This window comes from Talpa occidentalis, unplaced genomic scaffold (genome assembly GCF_014898055.3).
Source record: "Talpa occidentalis isolate TD23 unplaced genomic scaffold, MPIMG_talOcc4v2.1 talOcc4.16, whole genome shotgun sequence".
In the NCBI taxonomy this organism is placed as follows: domain Eukaryota; kingdom Metazoa; phylum Chordata; class Mammalia; order Eulipotyphla; family Talpidae; genus Talpa; species Talpa occidentalis.
The window spans coordinates 14929251-14944393 of record NW_023601653.1 but is presented as its reverse complement, the minus strand read 5'-3'; the positions used below and the strand labels follow the sequence as shown (position 1 = coordinate 14944393).

The following is a 15143-nucleotide window of genomic DNA, read 5'->3' as shown; positions in this document are numbered from 1 at the left end:
CAATTATTTTGTACAGCGTACCTTAGTTGGGAAATCTGATGTTTTCTCCTGACTGGATTGAGGTTACATATTTTTGGCAAGACTACAGAAACATGTTGTGTCATTATTGTATTAGACCTAGGGTATTGATAGGACTTATTACTAGTGATGTTCACATTGGTCACTTGGTTAAAGTGGTTTCTGCCAGTTTCCCTCGTGTAAAGTTACTACTCTTTCCTTTTGTAATTAATAAGTATCTTGTGGAGAGAGTCTCTCTTTACATTCTTAAATAACAGGAGCTAGAGGGACTGATGCTTAGTTACTGTGATGATTATTTCTGTCCTCTTACATGTTTCTTTTGGATTTCAGGATCTGCATAAGAAGATAATCACTCAGATCCTCCATCATCAACCACATTTCACAATCATCTTCTCAATTTTCTTGCATATTGGTACAAGGCCATGCACATAAGAACCATGACACTTTTGTGACTCTTATTTTTTCTTTTGTCTTATTAGTAAGGAGTCTTTTATTAGTAAAAATAGGATCATAGCCTGTGCAGGAGTTTTTGTCTTTATTACTGTTTTTACTTGCAGTGATTTAAAAAGGTATTTCGGTATAGCAGTAAGTGAACCACCTAAAAATTCACTCTCTTCTTACCAGAAGCCTTCCTTTATGGGGAGTATGGATTTGTTTTTAAGCTTTGAAAGGAAATGGTGGATGGGACGATATATTCCTTTATTCAATAAATAAATAAATAAATATTATCTGTTATGTATTGATATTATTTTCCATTAGGAGGACATAGCACAGGTACAAAATTCCTGCTCTCACTGAGATTACATTTTGGGGGATGACTGACAGTGGTCATATAAATTTATTCTCTGTTAGGGGTGGTAAGTGCTCAGAAGAAGCATGGAAGGAGAAAGAGTGATGATATGTGGTGGAATCATCATGACTTGTTGTGTTTACCATTTGCATTTTAATACAGATTGTCAAACTCCTTCAGAAAGGTATACTGATTTGTATCATTATTGATAGTGTATGAGAGTGTTTATTTTATCTAATTCCAGCTAACATTCTTTTTTTTTATAGTCATTATATATTTTATTTTATTTTTTATTTTTTAAATAATAAATTTTATTTTTATATTCCCCATACAATTGCAGCCCCCCCATTCTGACCCCAATCCTTCCCCTCCCGCCCCCCACCCCCCAAAAAGTGTCTCTGGTTCTTAATCACTTCTTTTAGACTGTTGAAATCTGATATTTTTAAAAAAGATAAATGTTTGTTATTTTACTTCGATTGCTAGTGAGGTGTTTGGCCATTTGTATTTTTTATTTTGTGAATTGGTTCTCATGCATTTCTTTTACCTGTTCTTCTGTTGGGGTGATTGTTTTTTCCTCAATGTTGTATTATAATTTCCCAGAGAGAAGAATATTAAGCCCTTATTATATATGTTACAAATAAGTTTTTTGGGGGTTTAGTTCTCTTAAATTTTATTTACATTGTTTTCTATATTGATGATTTGATTTATTTGTATTTTTCTTTTTAATAGTTTACTTTGGTATCATGTTCACAAATATTTCGTTTACCCCAGTATTACAAAAATATTTATCTGTATCTTTTGTTTTTTTGAAGTTTTCTTTTTTATACTTAAGTTTTTAATGCAACTGAAATTTATTTGGATTTAAGATTTAAATTTCATTTTATGTTTCCTTGGAACTGTTTATAATGTGTTCTTTTTTGGTAGCTTCCTTTGCATCCTTAAATTCTAAGATACTTGCTAAGTTTCTTTTAGTGTTAGGATAATGATTGGAGACTTAAAATTCTTTGCTGTCTGTAACAGTGCTTCTGATGTTACTTTTTTATTTTTTAAAGGAACTTTGTGCTTTAATGTTTTCCCTGGATTGGATTAAAGCAAAAACAGAACTCGTAGGCCCTGCTCATCTGATTCATGAATTTGTGGAATATAGTCATATATTAGATGAAAAGGTACATATGAATATGAAAAATAAGGCCATAAAAGATACCTTATTTTGACACTTGATTCTAGGTTTTTATTAGGGGGATGAGTAGAAGGGGGCGAAGAGACTTGGTATCGTTACTTTGGTCTTTGATTGTACTAATTATTTTGCTTTTTACTCTACTGGTAGGATTGAGGTTTTAAAGTTGGAGAAGCAAGGTGTTTAATGATTTTTCTAAAAAAAAAATAATACTTTGATGATTAGATTTTTATTTATTTATTTATTTTTAAGAGGCATGTATTATTTATTTGTTTGTTTGTTTGTTTATACATGTACTGGGTACAGTCAGAAGTGTGGGAGGGTGAGAGAATTCACCAGAGCTAGAGCAGGGAGCAGAGCAGGCAGAAGGACTGAAGTACACTGCTGAGGGGAGCAGCGGGCGGTAGGAGAGGTCTGCGTGCCATGTGGGACCCTCCTCCGGTGGCTGGGGAGCAGCCGGGGATCGAACCAGCGCTGCAGAGACTGCGGGCAGCTTCCCAACCCAGCGCTCAACCGCTGTGCCACTGGGGAGGCCCGATGATTAGATTTTTTATCTCACATTTAAAAGTCTGAATTTATTTCCTAGTGGTTAGTATTTAATTTTAGCTCATAGGAGACTATTGCATGTAAGCATTTAGAGTGACAAGATCACAGAAACAAAAATGTCAGCTCTCAGCTCTGGTTATGTTTCTGATAGATTTCATTTTGTTCACAGGATTGTGCAGTCTGTGAGAATTTCCAGGAGTTTTTATCTTTAAATGGACACCTCCTTGGGCGGCAGCCATTTCCTAATATTGTACAATTGGGTCTCTGTGAACCGGAAAGCTCAGAAGTTTATCGGCAAGCTAAGCTGCAGGCCAAGCAGGAGGTCGATAATGGAATGCTTTACCTGGAGTGGATGTAAGTAGGGTAGGAGAGAAGCCAAAGGGAATGGAGAGCTAACAATGTCATTATTTTTCAGGCAGTGAATAAGTTCACTGCAGGAGGATCTCACTGCTTTGGAAAGGGATTCAACTTTTAATAAGCATTCTTACTGAAAAGTTTTAGAGGAATAAACATAGGGGATCCGGGAGACCAAGGAGCCATAGGAAGTGAGGAAGCGGAGGTTGCAGAGGAATTGGCAGGCACACTGGATCTGGCCATTGGCATGAGCACCTATCCTTTGACCACCATGTCCTCTCCTACCCCCCAACCTGTGCTGCAGTGGATGATGGGCCACTCTGGTGTCAGACCCCTGGACAGACATGTGCGTTCAGTTGGCTGTGAAGCACTTGCACATCAACACACTGCTGCTTGGTGTTCATTCATCCAGAGCTTGAGCAGTTAACAATCACTATTTGCTCATCAGGCTTTTGCTGGAGGCATTTCTATTTCTCTTACTGTTGCTACCAGCATCCACTCATTTAGGTAAAATAAATGATATCTTAAGAGAAGCTGAAATTTTCCTCAAAGCTAGATTTAGAGACATTCATCCAATTTTGGGAATTTGTAGTAAGCTTGCATTTTTGGGAATGCTTACTGTCTACATGCCATGTGGATCATTAAGTGAACTCATCCATGGAAAAACTGAACCCCAAATTTGCTTGACTATAGAGATTTCACATCCTGCAGGAAATTCATTCTGCAGTGTGAATCCTCTATTTCATCATGACTTGAAGACTGACAGTATCTTATTGGGTAATAAATTTCATATTAAGATTGCATATTTTGGTTTATCAAAATGACTCTGATGTCCCCCACAATCACAAAGGAGTAAATTTGTACCAGAAGGAGGGACGATTATTTGCCTCCTGAAAGCTATGAATCTGACACTGGTCAAACATGCTGTGTGTGTGTGTGTGTGTGTGTGTGTGTGTGTGTATACACAACTATCACATGGGAAGTTTTAGCCAGGAAACAGCTTTTTGAAGAAGTCAGTCCTTTGCAGAGAAATGGGTAGTGTATTATTCATCACAAGGACATGGACGTGACACCAGTGAAGAATGTTTGCCAGTAAGCACTTATAATCTCTTCCAAAGACCGAGTGATAGGTGCAAAATCCAGGTGAAAGACCATTTCTTAAAAATTCTTTAAAGAACTAGTTCTGAGAACATTTGAAGAGAGACCTTCTCTTGAAACTGTTAAATCAACTAAAGAAAACAAACTTGTGTACTGTTCACTTGGTGATAAGAAGAAAAGAGTGATTCTGAGCATATGTAAGTCATGGTCCACAAGTGGAATCATCCACGCGGCTCCTTTCAACTCTGTACAAGTAGTGGTTCTGCAACCTCAGGGTCCCTGTCAACTCAAGATCCCTGTCACCAGTGATTTTTTTTTAATCTCCAAAATTGAAGACTTTTCTGTCCTGTACTATGGTCAAATAAATCACAGTATCAATTCAGTATTTAATATTGATAGAGCAAGGATGGGTATGTGGGCTCTCACCATGAAAATGTGACAGTTCTTAGTTGTGTCCATACCCATGGCCATCTGCCTTTCTGAAAGTTTTGCATTTTGCCCCTGCTTAGTTCCACTCTTAGAATTTGTTCCTTCTGTGATCTCTCAGGGTGCTAGTTGTGATCTCTCAGGGTGCTAGTTTCAGTCAGGTCGTTTCCTGGGGACAGGTAGTTTGGGGTCTCAGTGGTGGGCACTGGTTTAAACTTCCCTCCTTTGTCACTCTCCCTGCTACCTTGCTCCACTCCTGCAGTCCTTGAGGCTTGCCCCTGTGGCTGGCACTGTCGCCAGCCCTAGTGCTGGGTCACCTGCTCCTGCACGGCATTGTGGGAAGTAGCACAGCCACAGTGGTGCGTCAGCTGGTTGGGGGTCCTCTTCCTCATCTTCCGTTGCCTGTTGGGCCCAGGTATGGCCTGGAGTTGATATCTTAGGGAGTCTCGAACAGGCGGGACAAGAGCCCGAATGTGTGCTCCTGTGCAGTGACACTGGTTTTTCAGAATTGAGAGTTTTTTGAGTGTTTACTTAATTACATTATGTTTTTTCTGTACATTGTCATTATTAACATATCAAAAGAAAATAGAGACATGTATTTGATTAATGAGTTCTTCTAATTCGGTGACGTTTGTGATGCATTACAGGTTGCTTGATAAAGGCTAGGGTTTTTCTTAAAATGGCACTTCCCTTGTATTATGCTTTTTTCTTCAGGTGATAGACACTGTCATTTACTTGTTGTAATTAAAAAAATTTGTATTTTTGGAACATAACTATGTTGAAAGACAATTTCTTCATTATTGAAAGAAAATAATTACTTTGACTCTCATTTATTGGGTTTCTGTTAATTTTTTTCTTGTGTTTAGAAACAAAAAAAACATCAAGAATCTCTCCCGCTTAGTTGTCCGCCCCCATACAGATGCTGTTTACCATGCTTGCTTTTCTGAGGATGGTCAAAGAATAGCTTCTTGTGGAGCTGATAAAACCTTGCAGGTAAAACATAGATCTTGTGAAAAATTAAGAGTCATATACTATGTGCATATTAGAATATATTTAATTCCAAAATTCAAGGAAATTGCACGTTAGAAATAAAGAAATCCAAATCTCTTGAATATTTTATGAATGCTTTGTCTAGAGATTTAATAGATATAGTTACGTGTTTTCATTATTCTAAACTTGCCAGTTAACATAGAAGTACCCTTTTGCCTGCCAGTCAGTTACCTTCATCCATATACTAACTAAAGATGAGCTGATGAGGAAATGATAATTGTAGAAAACATCACAGACCGGTGAACAGGGCTCTGATTAAAATAGGTTTTAGGTGAAATATCTATTTTATCAAAGGCACAAATATAGATTTCTGACTACAATAGTGATTGTACTAGATTATTTCCTAAGGTGTTTGAGGAATTCACTTTAAGTGCTCATTTATTTACAGAAGACATGAGAAGAGTACTTTCTTTACATTTGTACTCTACTTTTTGATTTTAAAAGAAACAGGATCAAATTAGTTCAAATTTTTATATTTAGGATGGCTATAATCTTTGTGAGATGTGTAAACTTTATTTCTCTATGTGTACTTTGTTGCTGATTTTATTAATTTTAGTTTTCGAGCCCTAGAAAGAAAGCATTTGAATGAAATGTTTTCTATTTGATTATTAGGAACTTGCTAATATAGATTCAAGAACTGAAGCTACCTCAGTTTTTAAAATTGATAATTACAGACATTTAACAATACATAGATTCTTTATGCTCAGGCAAGTTCTGGCAGAAATTCTCATTTTTGGAATGATTTTCCAAGGTTCACTTGTTTTGCAAAATAACATTAGTTAAGATCTTTTAACAAAAAGGTTTTTATTGAATGATGGCCTATGGTTAAGTAGGTTATAGTAAAAGCATTTTATTGTTGCTTGTGCAGGTGTTCAAAGCAGAAACAGGAGAGAAACTTCTAGAAATCAAGGCTCATGAAGATGAAGTGCTTTGCTGTGCATTCTCTGCAGATAACAGATTTATAGCAACTTGCTCAGTGGATAAAAAAGTGAAGGTAAGAAAATATTTTTTTCTTGAGTTGTAATCACTGCAGAATTCATTTTCATTTTCCCTAATGTTATTGGGCAAAGGGTCAAAAACCTCACTAGATCAGAACCTCTCACCTGTTCTGGGTGCAGCCACCTGCCACCTCAAATGCAAATATAAGGGCAGCAAACAAGGAAAAAACAATTTATTCTAATCAATAGGTTGAGAGAGAGGGAGAAGGTCCAATTACCAAGTGACTGTGCGCAGTGGAGTAACAGCCTGCTGCTGGGGGGTGGAGCGAAGGTGTGCTGCCTATAGCAGTGCTGGTGCTGTCCGCCGTAGTTCCTACTAAGGAGAGAGAGGGCCCACTTGCATTGCTCCTTTCTCAAGGCTCAGAGTAGCTGCTCTGCTCTTCCCTCTCACAGCAGCCCCTTGTTTAGGACATTCCGGGCAAAGTTCAGACCAAAGCTCTGTGGAGGCATCGTTCCTTCTAGCTTAGGTAGTGCAGATGCCAGGGCTGGAGTTCTCTCTGTCCCAGGCTGCTCCCACACTAATGAACTAACTAACCCTTTAACAAGGTTAAGGGACTCTTGCTTGTTGATCTACTAACTTGAGGTAAAGCAGTTTTTATCTACTGTATGTTAACACTGTCTGAAAATTCTTTAAGAATCAGCAAAAAATGCCTAGGTTGATCAGCCTGAAATATTCACCAGGCAACTGGTAATATTTCTAATGGAAAAACCATTAGAAATTAATGAATTTTCCTGCCATTAATTGGTAGGTTTATGGGTATTAGTTGAAATTTTTGAGTGCATTGTGTTTGGAAGTGTTGCTGCACAAAATTATTTTCTCAATTCTTATTGTAAAATATATAATTTATAATTTGGATTAAAAGACAACTTACTAGTCTAAAAATTAGAGGAAAAAACACTAATTTTTATCTTTGTTATTGTTTCCTGTGTCATGTCCCCAAATTTGGCTTTTAACCAGAGCATTTATGTTAATACAGAATTTAAGAGAAACTGAATGAAATCTAGGGGAAGGTTTATCTGCTAAATGGAGGGAGAACCTCACTTCAGACACTTTTCAAAGAGGTTATGGAGTGTTGAGTCTGGCTGGGTGTGGTGGGCCTTGGTGGACCTGGCAGCAAGGTGTTTTGCTGACTTTTCATCCACTTTAAGAGCACTCTGGACTGTCCAAACTAAATTGAGACCTTGGAAAAATTTGTTTGATAGACTGGACTTTCTAATTTTACAGCCCATCAGTTAATTCACTCCCTTGCCCACTTTCTGAGTCAGGTTTGGAGTCAGCCACTCTGCAGTTGCAAAGGAGTAAAAGGAAATGATAGCGAGCTTGCATTTTTTTCCCTTTCTTTTTCTTTTTAAGAACTCTTTTTTTTTTTAAAGATTTTTATTTATTTATGCATACAAGAGCTGGGGTATAGGCCAGAGATGCAGGGGGTGAGAGAATTCACCAGAGACAGAGTGGGGAACAGAACAGGCAGACTCACTGAAATACACTGCTGAGGGGAGCAGCGGGCAAGATAGGAGAGGTCTGCTGCGCCATGTGGGTTGCTCTCTGGCTGGCTGGGGATTGAACTCGTACTACAGAGGCTGCGGATTGCTTCATAGTGCGGTGCTTAACCCCTTGCACCACCAGGGAGTCCCTGAGTTTGCATTTTCTTTCTTTTTTTTTTTAAAGATTTATTTATTTATTTATACAAGCATTGGGTACAGTCAGAAGCGCGGGAGGGTGAGAGAATTCACCAGAGCCAGAGCGGGGAGCAGAGCAGGCAGAAGGACCGAAGTACACTGCTGAGGGGAGCAGCGGGCGGCAGGAGAGGTCTGCGCGCCATGTGGGACCCTCCTCCGGTGGCCGGGGAGCAGCTGGGGATCGAACCGGCACCGCCAAGGCTGCGCACAGCTTTGCAACCCAGTCTCAACCACTGTGCCACCGGGGAGGCCCTGCATTTTCTAAGAACTCAAAGTATAGAGCAAGAGACAGAAATACCATTAAAGAACTTCAAAATAGACAAACTCTTTGGACATTTGAGTAGTGCTTTGATAAGATAAAAGAAACACTGGCACATTAGTACCGCTGTAAAGGGTAAAGCCCCCACAAAGATTCATCAGGTAATTTATTTCTTTGGTTTATTGTTAAATGGGACAGACTCCTTAGTGATGGCTACTTTTTAGTGAGAACTTAAACACTTCCTGATGTTTTATCTATACACTTTCTTGCATTCAGTTTCTTACTATAGCTTGGAAAAGTAATTATTAATCCCATTTAACAGATGAGTAAACACGTTCACAGATGAAGTCATTTAACCAAGCTCATAGTAACTACTTACTGATAGAGCTAGGATTGATAGCTAGGTTTCTTTAAGAACCTTTAGTCTTTTTTTTTTTTTTCCTACTGAGCGTTTGCTTATTCATTGATACCTTAAAGTCATTAGAACACTTATATCATTTATCTCTTTTGCCACCTTGAATTGTGTAAGATAGGTTTAAGTGTCCATATTTTACATAGAAGGAAGTAAGATGCAGGAAGTTAAGGACTTGACCAGGGACACACAGATTGTAAGTGATGGAGCCAGTTGTTAGATTTAATCCTTCCAGTTTGAAGTCCATTATTCCATCCCCTTTATAGTACTTCTCTGTCTGCTGTCATTCATATGAATATGTGCAAACTTACCCTTGAAAGGATGTAATGCTTTCATGAGATTCCAAACATATTATAGAAAGAAACATGTGTAGACTTGCAAGTAGTTGAAAAGTGCATCCTATGAAAATTCTGACTTATTTTAGCATTTTTCTTGATTGGGAACACTTGCCAGACTGGCTGGATAGCGTCCATAACGTGGTTTCATGTTCACATTGTCCCTCTCCCATTGAAAATAAGGAATGATTGTGAACGTATCTTCTCTGTTCTCTGTAGATTTGGAATTCTGTGACTGGGGAACTAGTCCACACCTATGAGGAGCACTCAGAACAAGTCAACTGCTGCCACTTCACCAACAGTAGTCATCACATTCTCTTAGCCACGGGGTCAAGTGACTCCTGCCTCAAAGTAAGTGTGGATAATGAGAATTATGAACATCCCCTTTGATTTTCTCATACATTGTATTAATCAGGTCTCCTTTGGTTGTAGTGATAGAAACTTTCATACTGGCTTAAGGAAAAACAAGATTTTAGCTCATGTAACTGTATAATCTAAGAGGAGTATGACTGCAGACAGAGCTAACTCCATATACTTACACTATCTTCTCAGGCTCTGGCGCTTTCCATTTCTGGACTTTGTTTCCCTGTTTCTTACTTCAGGTGTTTTCTTGGTGTGGCAGGAAATCTGTCCTCATCTCCAGGCTTACGTGGGTCTTTGCAGCTCCTAATCACAGAGGAAGAGAAACTTATTCTTTCCCAGATCCTTTTGATTTCATGTTAGAGAAAACTTATTTTCCTGCTTTGGGTTACGCGTTCAGGTAAATAGCTCTAGTGACCAGTAGGTTGGAACCTTTAGGATGCCAAAAGTTACAAATTTAGTCATGTAGAAATGAGACAAATTTAAGATGAGGTAAATTATAATTGAGTTATAAACATGGCTTGATTTAAAAGAGGTTCTGTTACCAGGAGGAAGGAAAAAAGGTGCTAATAGGAAAAAAAATTTAAAAAAGAAACTAAAACCAGAAACAGCTTTTCTATATATATATATTTGATGTTTTATAATTAGAAATTGTAAAACTTTTTTTTTTTTCCTCTTAAGTCACATACTGAAGATAGCTATATTCTCTTTTCTGGGACTCTCAGAAAGATCTACCAACTTCTTTTGGATTCTGTTTTGGCTTTATTTCTGCCCATAATGTCACCGCATCTTTGTAATGGGACATTGTATTTTTGGGAAAGGTAGCTAAAATATTTCAGTTTGGAAAACGTCATAGGCTATTTAAATAAGCTACTTAAAAACAATTTTAGAAAATACAGAAACACTTATTAAAACTAAATCATCTCCCTTTACATCTTTTTTCTCCAAGTGAAAACTTACATAGAAACTTGACGTATAAAAGAGATAAAGCCCATTAAGTGGGTAGGTATGCTATGGGCCCATATTTCTACTCTACCTCTTGTTCCCTCTCCTAGTCCCCACTGCTGATACTCTTCAGGCGTGTTTCTCAAATCCTTAGGGCCCTGCAGAGCATAATATGATCAAAATATAAAAATAACAGACTAATATAGAAATGAAAAATTATCTCACAATTATAGCTCACTTTTACTCAGAAAAGCTTTAGCCTATTAAACCCTCCCCCCCAAATAAGACTTTTGTACTATTTATGACTAATTTTTGATGGTTCTTTTTAGCATTTTATAGGGTAAGAAAGTTTATATTTCCTTTCCCCCCCCTAAAATTGTATTGTCACTTGTTTGTGTAAGTCTGTAATTTTGAGATTAACAACCTCTCACCTCCATATGTGCACTTGCTTCACTCACCCTCCCCCAGAACGCCAGTGCTGATGTCCTATCCACTTCCCTCCCCACTCCTCCCAGCGCCCTCTGGTAATCACTACATTTTTCATGTCACAGAGTCTAAGAATTATTTTTGCTGCCCTTTGTCAGTTTGGCGTTTTTGGTTATTTACAATATATTCCACAAATGAGTGAAACCATTCAGTAATTGTCTTTCACTTTGTAACTTATCTGACTTAGCATGATCACCTCAAAATCCATTTGTTTTGTCCCTACTTTTTTAGCAGCTGAGTAGTATTCCACTGAATATATATTCCAGTTTCTTTACCCAGTTTAAGGGCTGCCCCATTGCTTGTTCATCACAAGTTCACTTTCATATTTGACACTTTTTGTTACTGTTAGTTGAACATCTTTTTTTTTAGGATTTATTTTATTTATCAGGTGTAGGCCAGAGGTGTGGGGGGGGTGAGAGGATTCACCAGAGACAGTGGGGAGCAGAACAGGCAGATCTACTAAAATACACTGCTGAGGGGAGCAGTGGGCAAGACAGGAGAGGTCTGCTGCGCCATGTGGGTCAGCTCCCTGGCCGGGAATCGAACTCATGCTGCAGTGGTTGGCGATAGCTTGATAGTTCTAAGACTTTAACCCCTGTGACATGAGGGAGGCCCCGAACATCTTCTTACAACTGAAATAGCTGAATTGAGAGAAAAGGCACAACTCTACAGGAATACTAACTTCCCCCCACTTTGTACTAGTTTTTAAATTATCTTTTTATCTTCCTCAAATAGCTCTGGGATTTGAACCAAAAACCATGTCGAAATACCTTGTTTGACCATAGAAATGCAGTTACTCACTGCAGATTTTCACCAGATGACAAGTTTTTGGCTAGTTGTTCAGCTGATGGAACATTAAAGGTATGTTTTTGCTTATCATAATCATTTTGATTGTTTAGTGATTTGTTTGAGTGGTTTGCTGCCTGATAACTTTAAAGTTCATGTAATTTGAATTCTTAATTTTTGAAGCAGATTATGACTTCATAAAATATTTTGAGGTTGGGGATCAAATTTGTAAAGTTTCTTTTTTAATATACTTTGCCTTTTATGCTATTATTTTCCTGTTTGTAAGAAGTCATAGGGGAGAGGAAACTCAGGGTTTGAGTAAAAAATCTTATTCAACCTCCTGAAACTTATAGTCCTAAAAAAACCTAAATTCTTTCTCCTTAAATCTCCACTTTCCTTTTCAAAGAAGATCCTAATCTTTCTTTCTTTATTATTCCTGTCTCTACTGTCATTCTAGTTCTCCTCTTTATTGATTCTCCTTTCTTTCTTTGGCCTTCAGTCCAATCCATCCTTAGCCTCTTCTTTTTTTTTTTAAAGATTTATTTATTTATACAAGCACTGGGTACAGTCAGAAGTGCGGGAGAGTGAGAGAATTCACCAGAGCCAGAGCGGAGAACAGAACAGGCAGACTGACGAAGTACGCTGCTGAGGATAGCAGCAGGCGGCAGGAGAGGTCTGAGCGCCATGTGGGACCCTCGCTGGTGGCCGGGGATCGAACTGGCGCTGCAGAGGCTGCGGGCAGCTTTGCAACCCAGCGCTCAACCACTGCGCCAGCGGGGAGGCCCAACCTCCACTTCTTTTGATCTACCATTTCCCCTCCCATTCTGTCGTGTTTGCTCTGGTATACACTGTCCTCACCTCATTTCTGATAAGCAGCCTTCTCTCCATCCCTTCTTATCCCGGTACAGAGCTGCGAGAACATTGCTCTTCCTCTGTTTTCATCTTGCCACTTTCACCTGGAGCACAAAAGTACCATATTATAAATTGATAATTTAAGATCATCCAGTACACCTTTAGGGCTCTTCCCCTTCCATCATTCTGCCACCTCAATTCCTATCCAGTTTGTTTCTTCTAGCCCCCATAATTTTCTGTTCAAGGGAAGGTAATTTGGGATTTATTTTGAACAATTGTCCCAATCGATGTTTCATTTGTGTTTCTTGGGATTTTTTTTTTTTTTTTTTGGCCTTAATTCACTTGTCCATAGGTTTTTTTTTTTTTTAGGATTTATTGATTTATGCATACAAGAACTGGGGTATAGGCCAGAGGTGGGGGTGGGTGAGAGGATTCACTAGAGACAGTGGGGATCAGAACAGGCAGACTGATGGAAGTACACTGCTGAGGGGAGCAGGGGGTAAGTTAGGAGAGGTGTGCTGCACCATGTGGGTTGCTCCCTGGCCGCCTGGGGGATTGAACTCGTGCTACATTGGCTGCAGATAGCTTCATAGGTTGCGTCTCAACTCCTGTGCAACCAGGGAGACCCCTGTCCATAGTTTTTAATGACTCAAAACTTTATGCAAAACCTTCTTGAGAAAGTGTTCTTATAACATCTGCCTACCTGGTTCTGAGCATAGATAGGTAGGTAGGTAGGTAGGTAGGTAGAAACTGTTTTGTCTTCTGATTTCCATTTGTAAGTGTGTTGTACTGCTCAGTCATTTTCATGTGTCTTCTGTTTTTTGATAAGGTTAAATATAGATTTATGATTTACAAAGACTTGTCATTTTCTTATATCTCTCTGAAGTTCATGGTACACAGTTGTACTCAAAATAGGCACTCAGTAAATTTCCTTGATGTGTACATGTTCCAGGAAATACATTCCGGGGCACATTTTGCTTGTTAAAATTTCTAGATAATGAGAGTTGTTAATGCTTGGAGGTGACTCCTACATTGCAGTAAGTAAGCTCTCTTGATGCTGATCCTTTGGTTGAATCTTTGATTTCTCTTTGGTTACTAAGGATAATTCATAGTAATTTATAAATTACTTCAGGGCATCTAGGAACTCTTTCTGGGTAGAATTCTACTTTGTATAAGTAAGCTATGAAAAGATACTGGGAACAGAATTAGGTGGAATATTTAGGTAAGTGAATTTTGACTTCTGTGACATGTTACCTGCAAAGAGCAAATACTGTCTTTTTCTGTAGAATGATCAGAGGAGGTTTTTCAGAATAACCTTGTAGAGGTTAAGGTAACTCTCAGAGATTCTTACTACATATGTGAGCCTATATTTCTTGGTTTTACTAAGTGAATGACTTCAGAAGAAGACATTTTATATCTCAAGCCAAATTCTCCTTTTCTCTTATCTCCATTGCTAATTCCAACTAATGGTAAGATTCCATTATCTTTAGCATTATTCCATTATTACTAGGTTGTTTAATGATCAGGAAAAGATGTGAAACCAGGCCATTTTATCTGTTTCACAAATTTAAGCTGTGTAGCTCAACTGGGCCTTCTTTGCTGACAAATTAAGGTCAGTCCATCCCTAATTGATTTGTTGTAGTTACCATAATGCCTGTTCCAAGGCTTTTCTGCTATTCTAAGCACCCAACCTTGTTACTGCATCTGTTTCATTCTGTGGAGATAACCTTACCTCATAACCTATTCAGAGGTTGACACCACCCTCCAGAGACTCTCTGCCATGAGTCCCCTCAGAAATTGCCATAAGAAGGGTCCGCTTTCTTCATTTTTTTCTCATCTGAATACCCAGAAAGTCCTCTGCTTGTGCATGCTGTTCCCTTCTGAATACTAAAAACAAACAAACGAAGAAAGGTGCACTTACTGTTCAGAGTCGTTTGGGGGAGAATGGTAAATGAATGGAAAAACCGTGCATATGGTGAAAGTATGTAGAGGGTGCTCTGAGAGCAGATGGGGGTCTGTTGGGGAAGTGGTGACACCTGATGTCACCCCCACACTGCACTTGTTTTCCCTCTCTATGTCTTTGCTTTTCCTTTTTGTATTGTAGCTTATGCTGACCCCTTAGCCTAGACTTACGCTTGAGCGTATTCTTCGTCTTTTTGATTGAAATTCTGTTCCATCTGGGCTTGGCATAAGGTAGTCTGATCTTTGAGGGAGAAATGAGAGAAATCCTCTGCAAAAAGTGGTTTCCTGAAGCCTGCAGTTTGGGGCATGGCATCCTTACTCTGTCACGTCGTTCCCTCTCAGATGACACATCTGGCATGTCTTGTGTTAGAGTCATTCATGTGCTTCTCTTACCTCCTTTGTGGCCTAGACATTCCTTGAGAGTAATGTCTATACCTGATTAATTTATATAATCTCAAAGTGATTATCATAGTGGTTTGTATCAAAGTTTTCAAGATGGTGAACCTTTGCATGTCCCTTCAAATCAAACTATGAGTTCTCCAAACTCAAAAAAAAAAAAAAACCTTTTCAGGGACAGGACTTTCATTTCATGTGTGATTGTAGAGCACA

At 38.6% G+C, this 15143-nt stretch overlaps 1 protein-coding gene across 1 annotated transcript in view; it reads left to right on the top strand.

Moving 5' to 3' along the window:
• Positions 1-15143, top strand: part of APAF1 (apoptotic peptidase activating factor 1) — a 54759-nt gene that overhangs the window by 13957 nt on the left and 25659 nt on the right. Inside the window, exons 10-16 of the mRNA XM_054696839.1 lie at positions 349-430; positions 1808-1974; positions 2701-2885; positions 5276-5402; positions 6328-6453; positions 9363-9494; positions 11670-11795. Coding sequence (XP_054552814.1) covers positions 349-430; positions 1808-1974; positions 2701-2885; positions 5276-5402; positions 6328-6453; positions 9363-9494; positions 11670-11795 — 945 coding nt within the window. The remainder of the gene's footprint in view (positions 1-348; positions 431-1807; positions 1975-2700; positions 2886-5275; positions 5403-6327; positions 6454-9362; positions 9495-11669; positions 11796-15143) is intronic.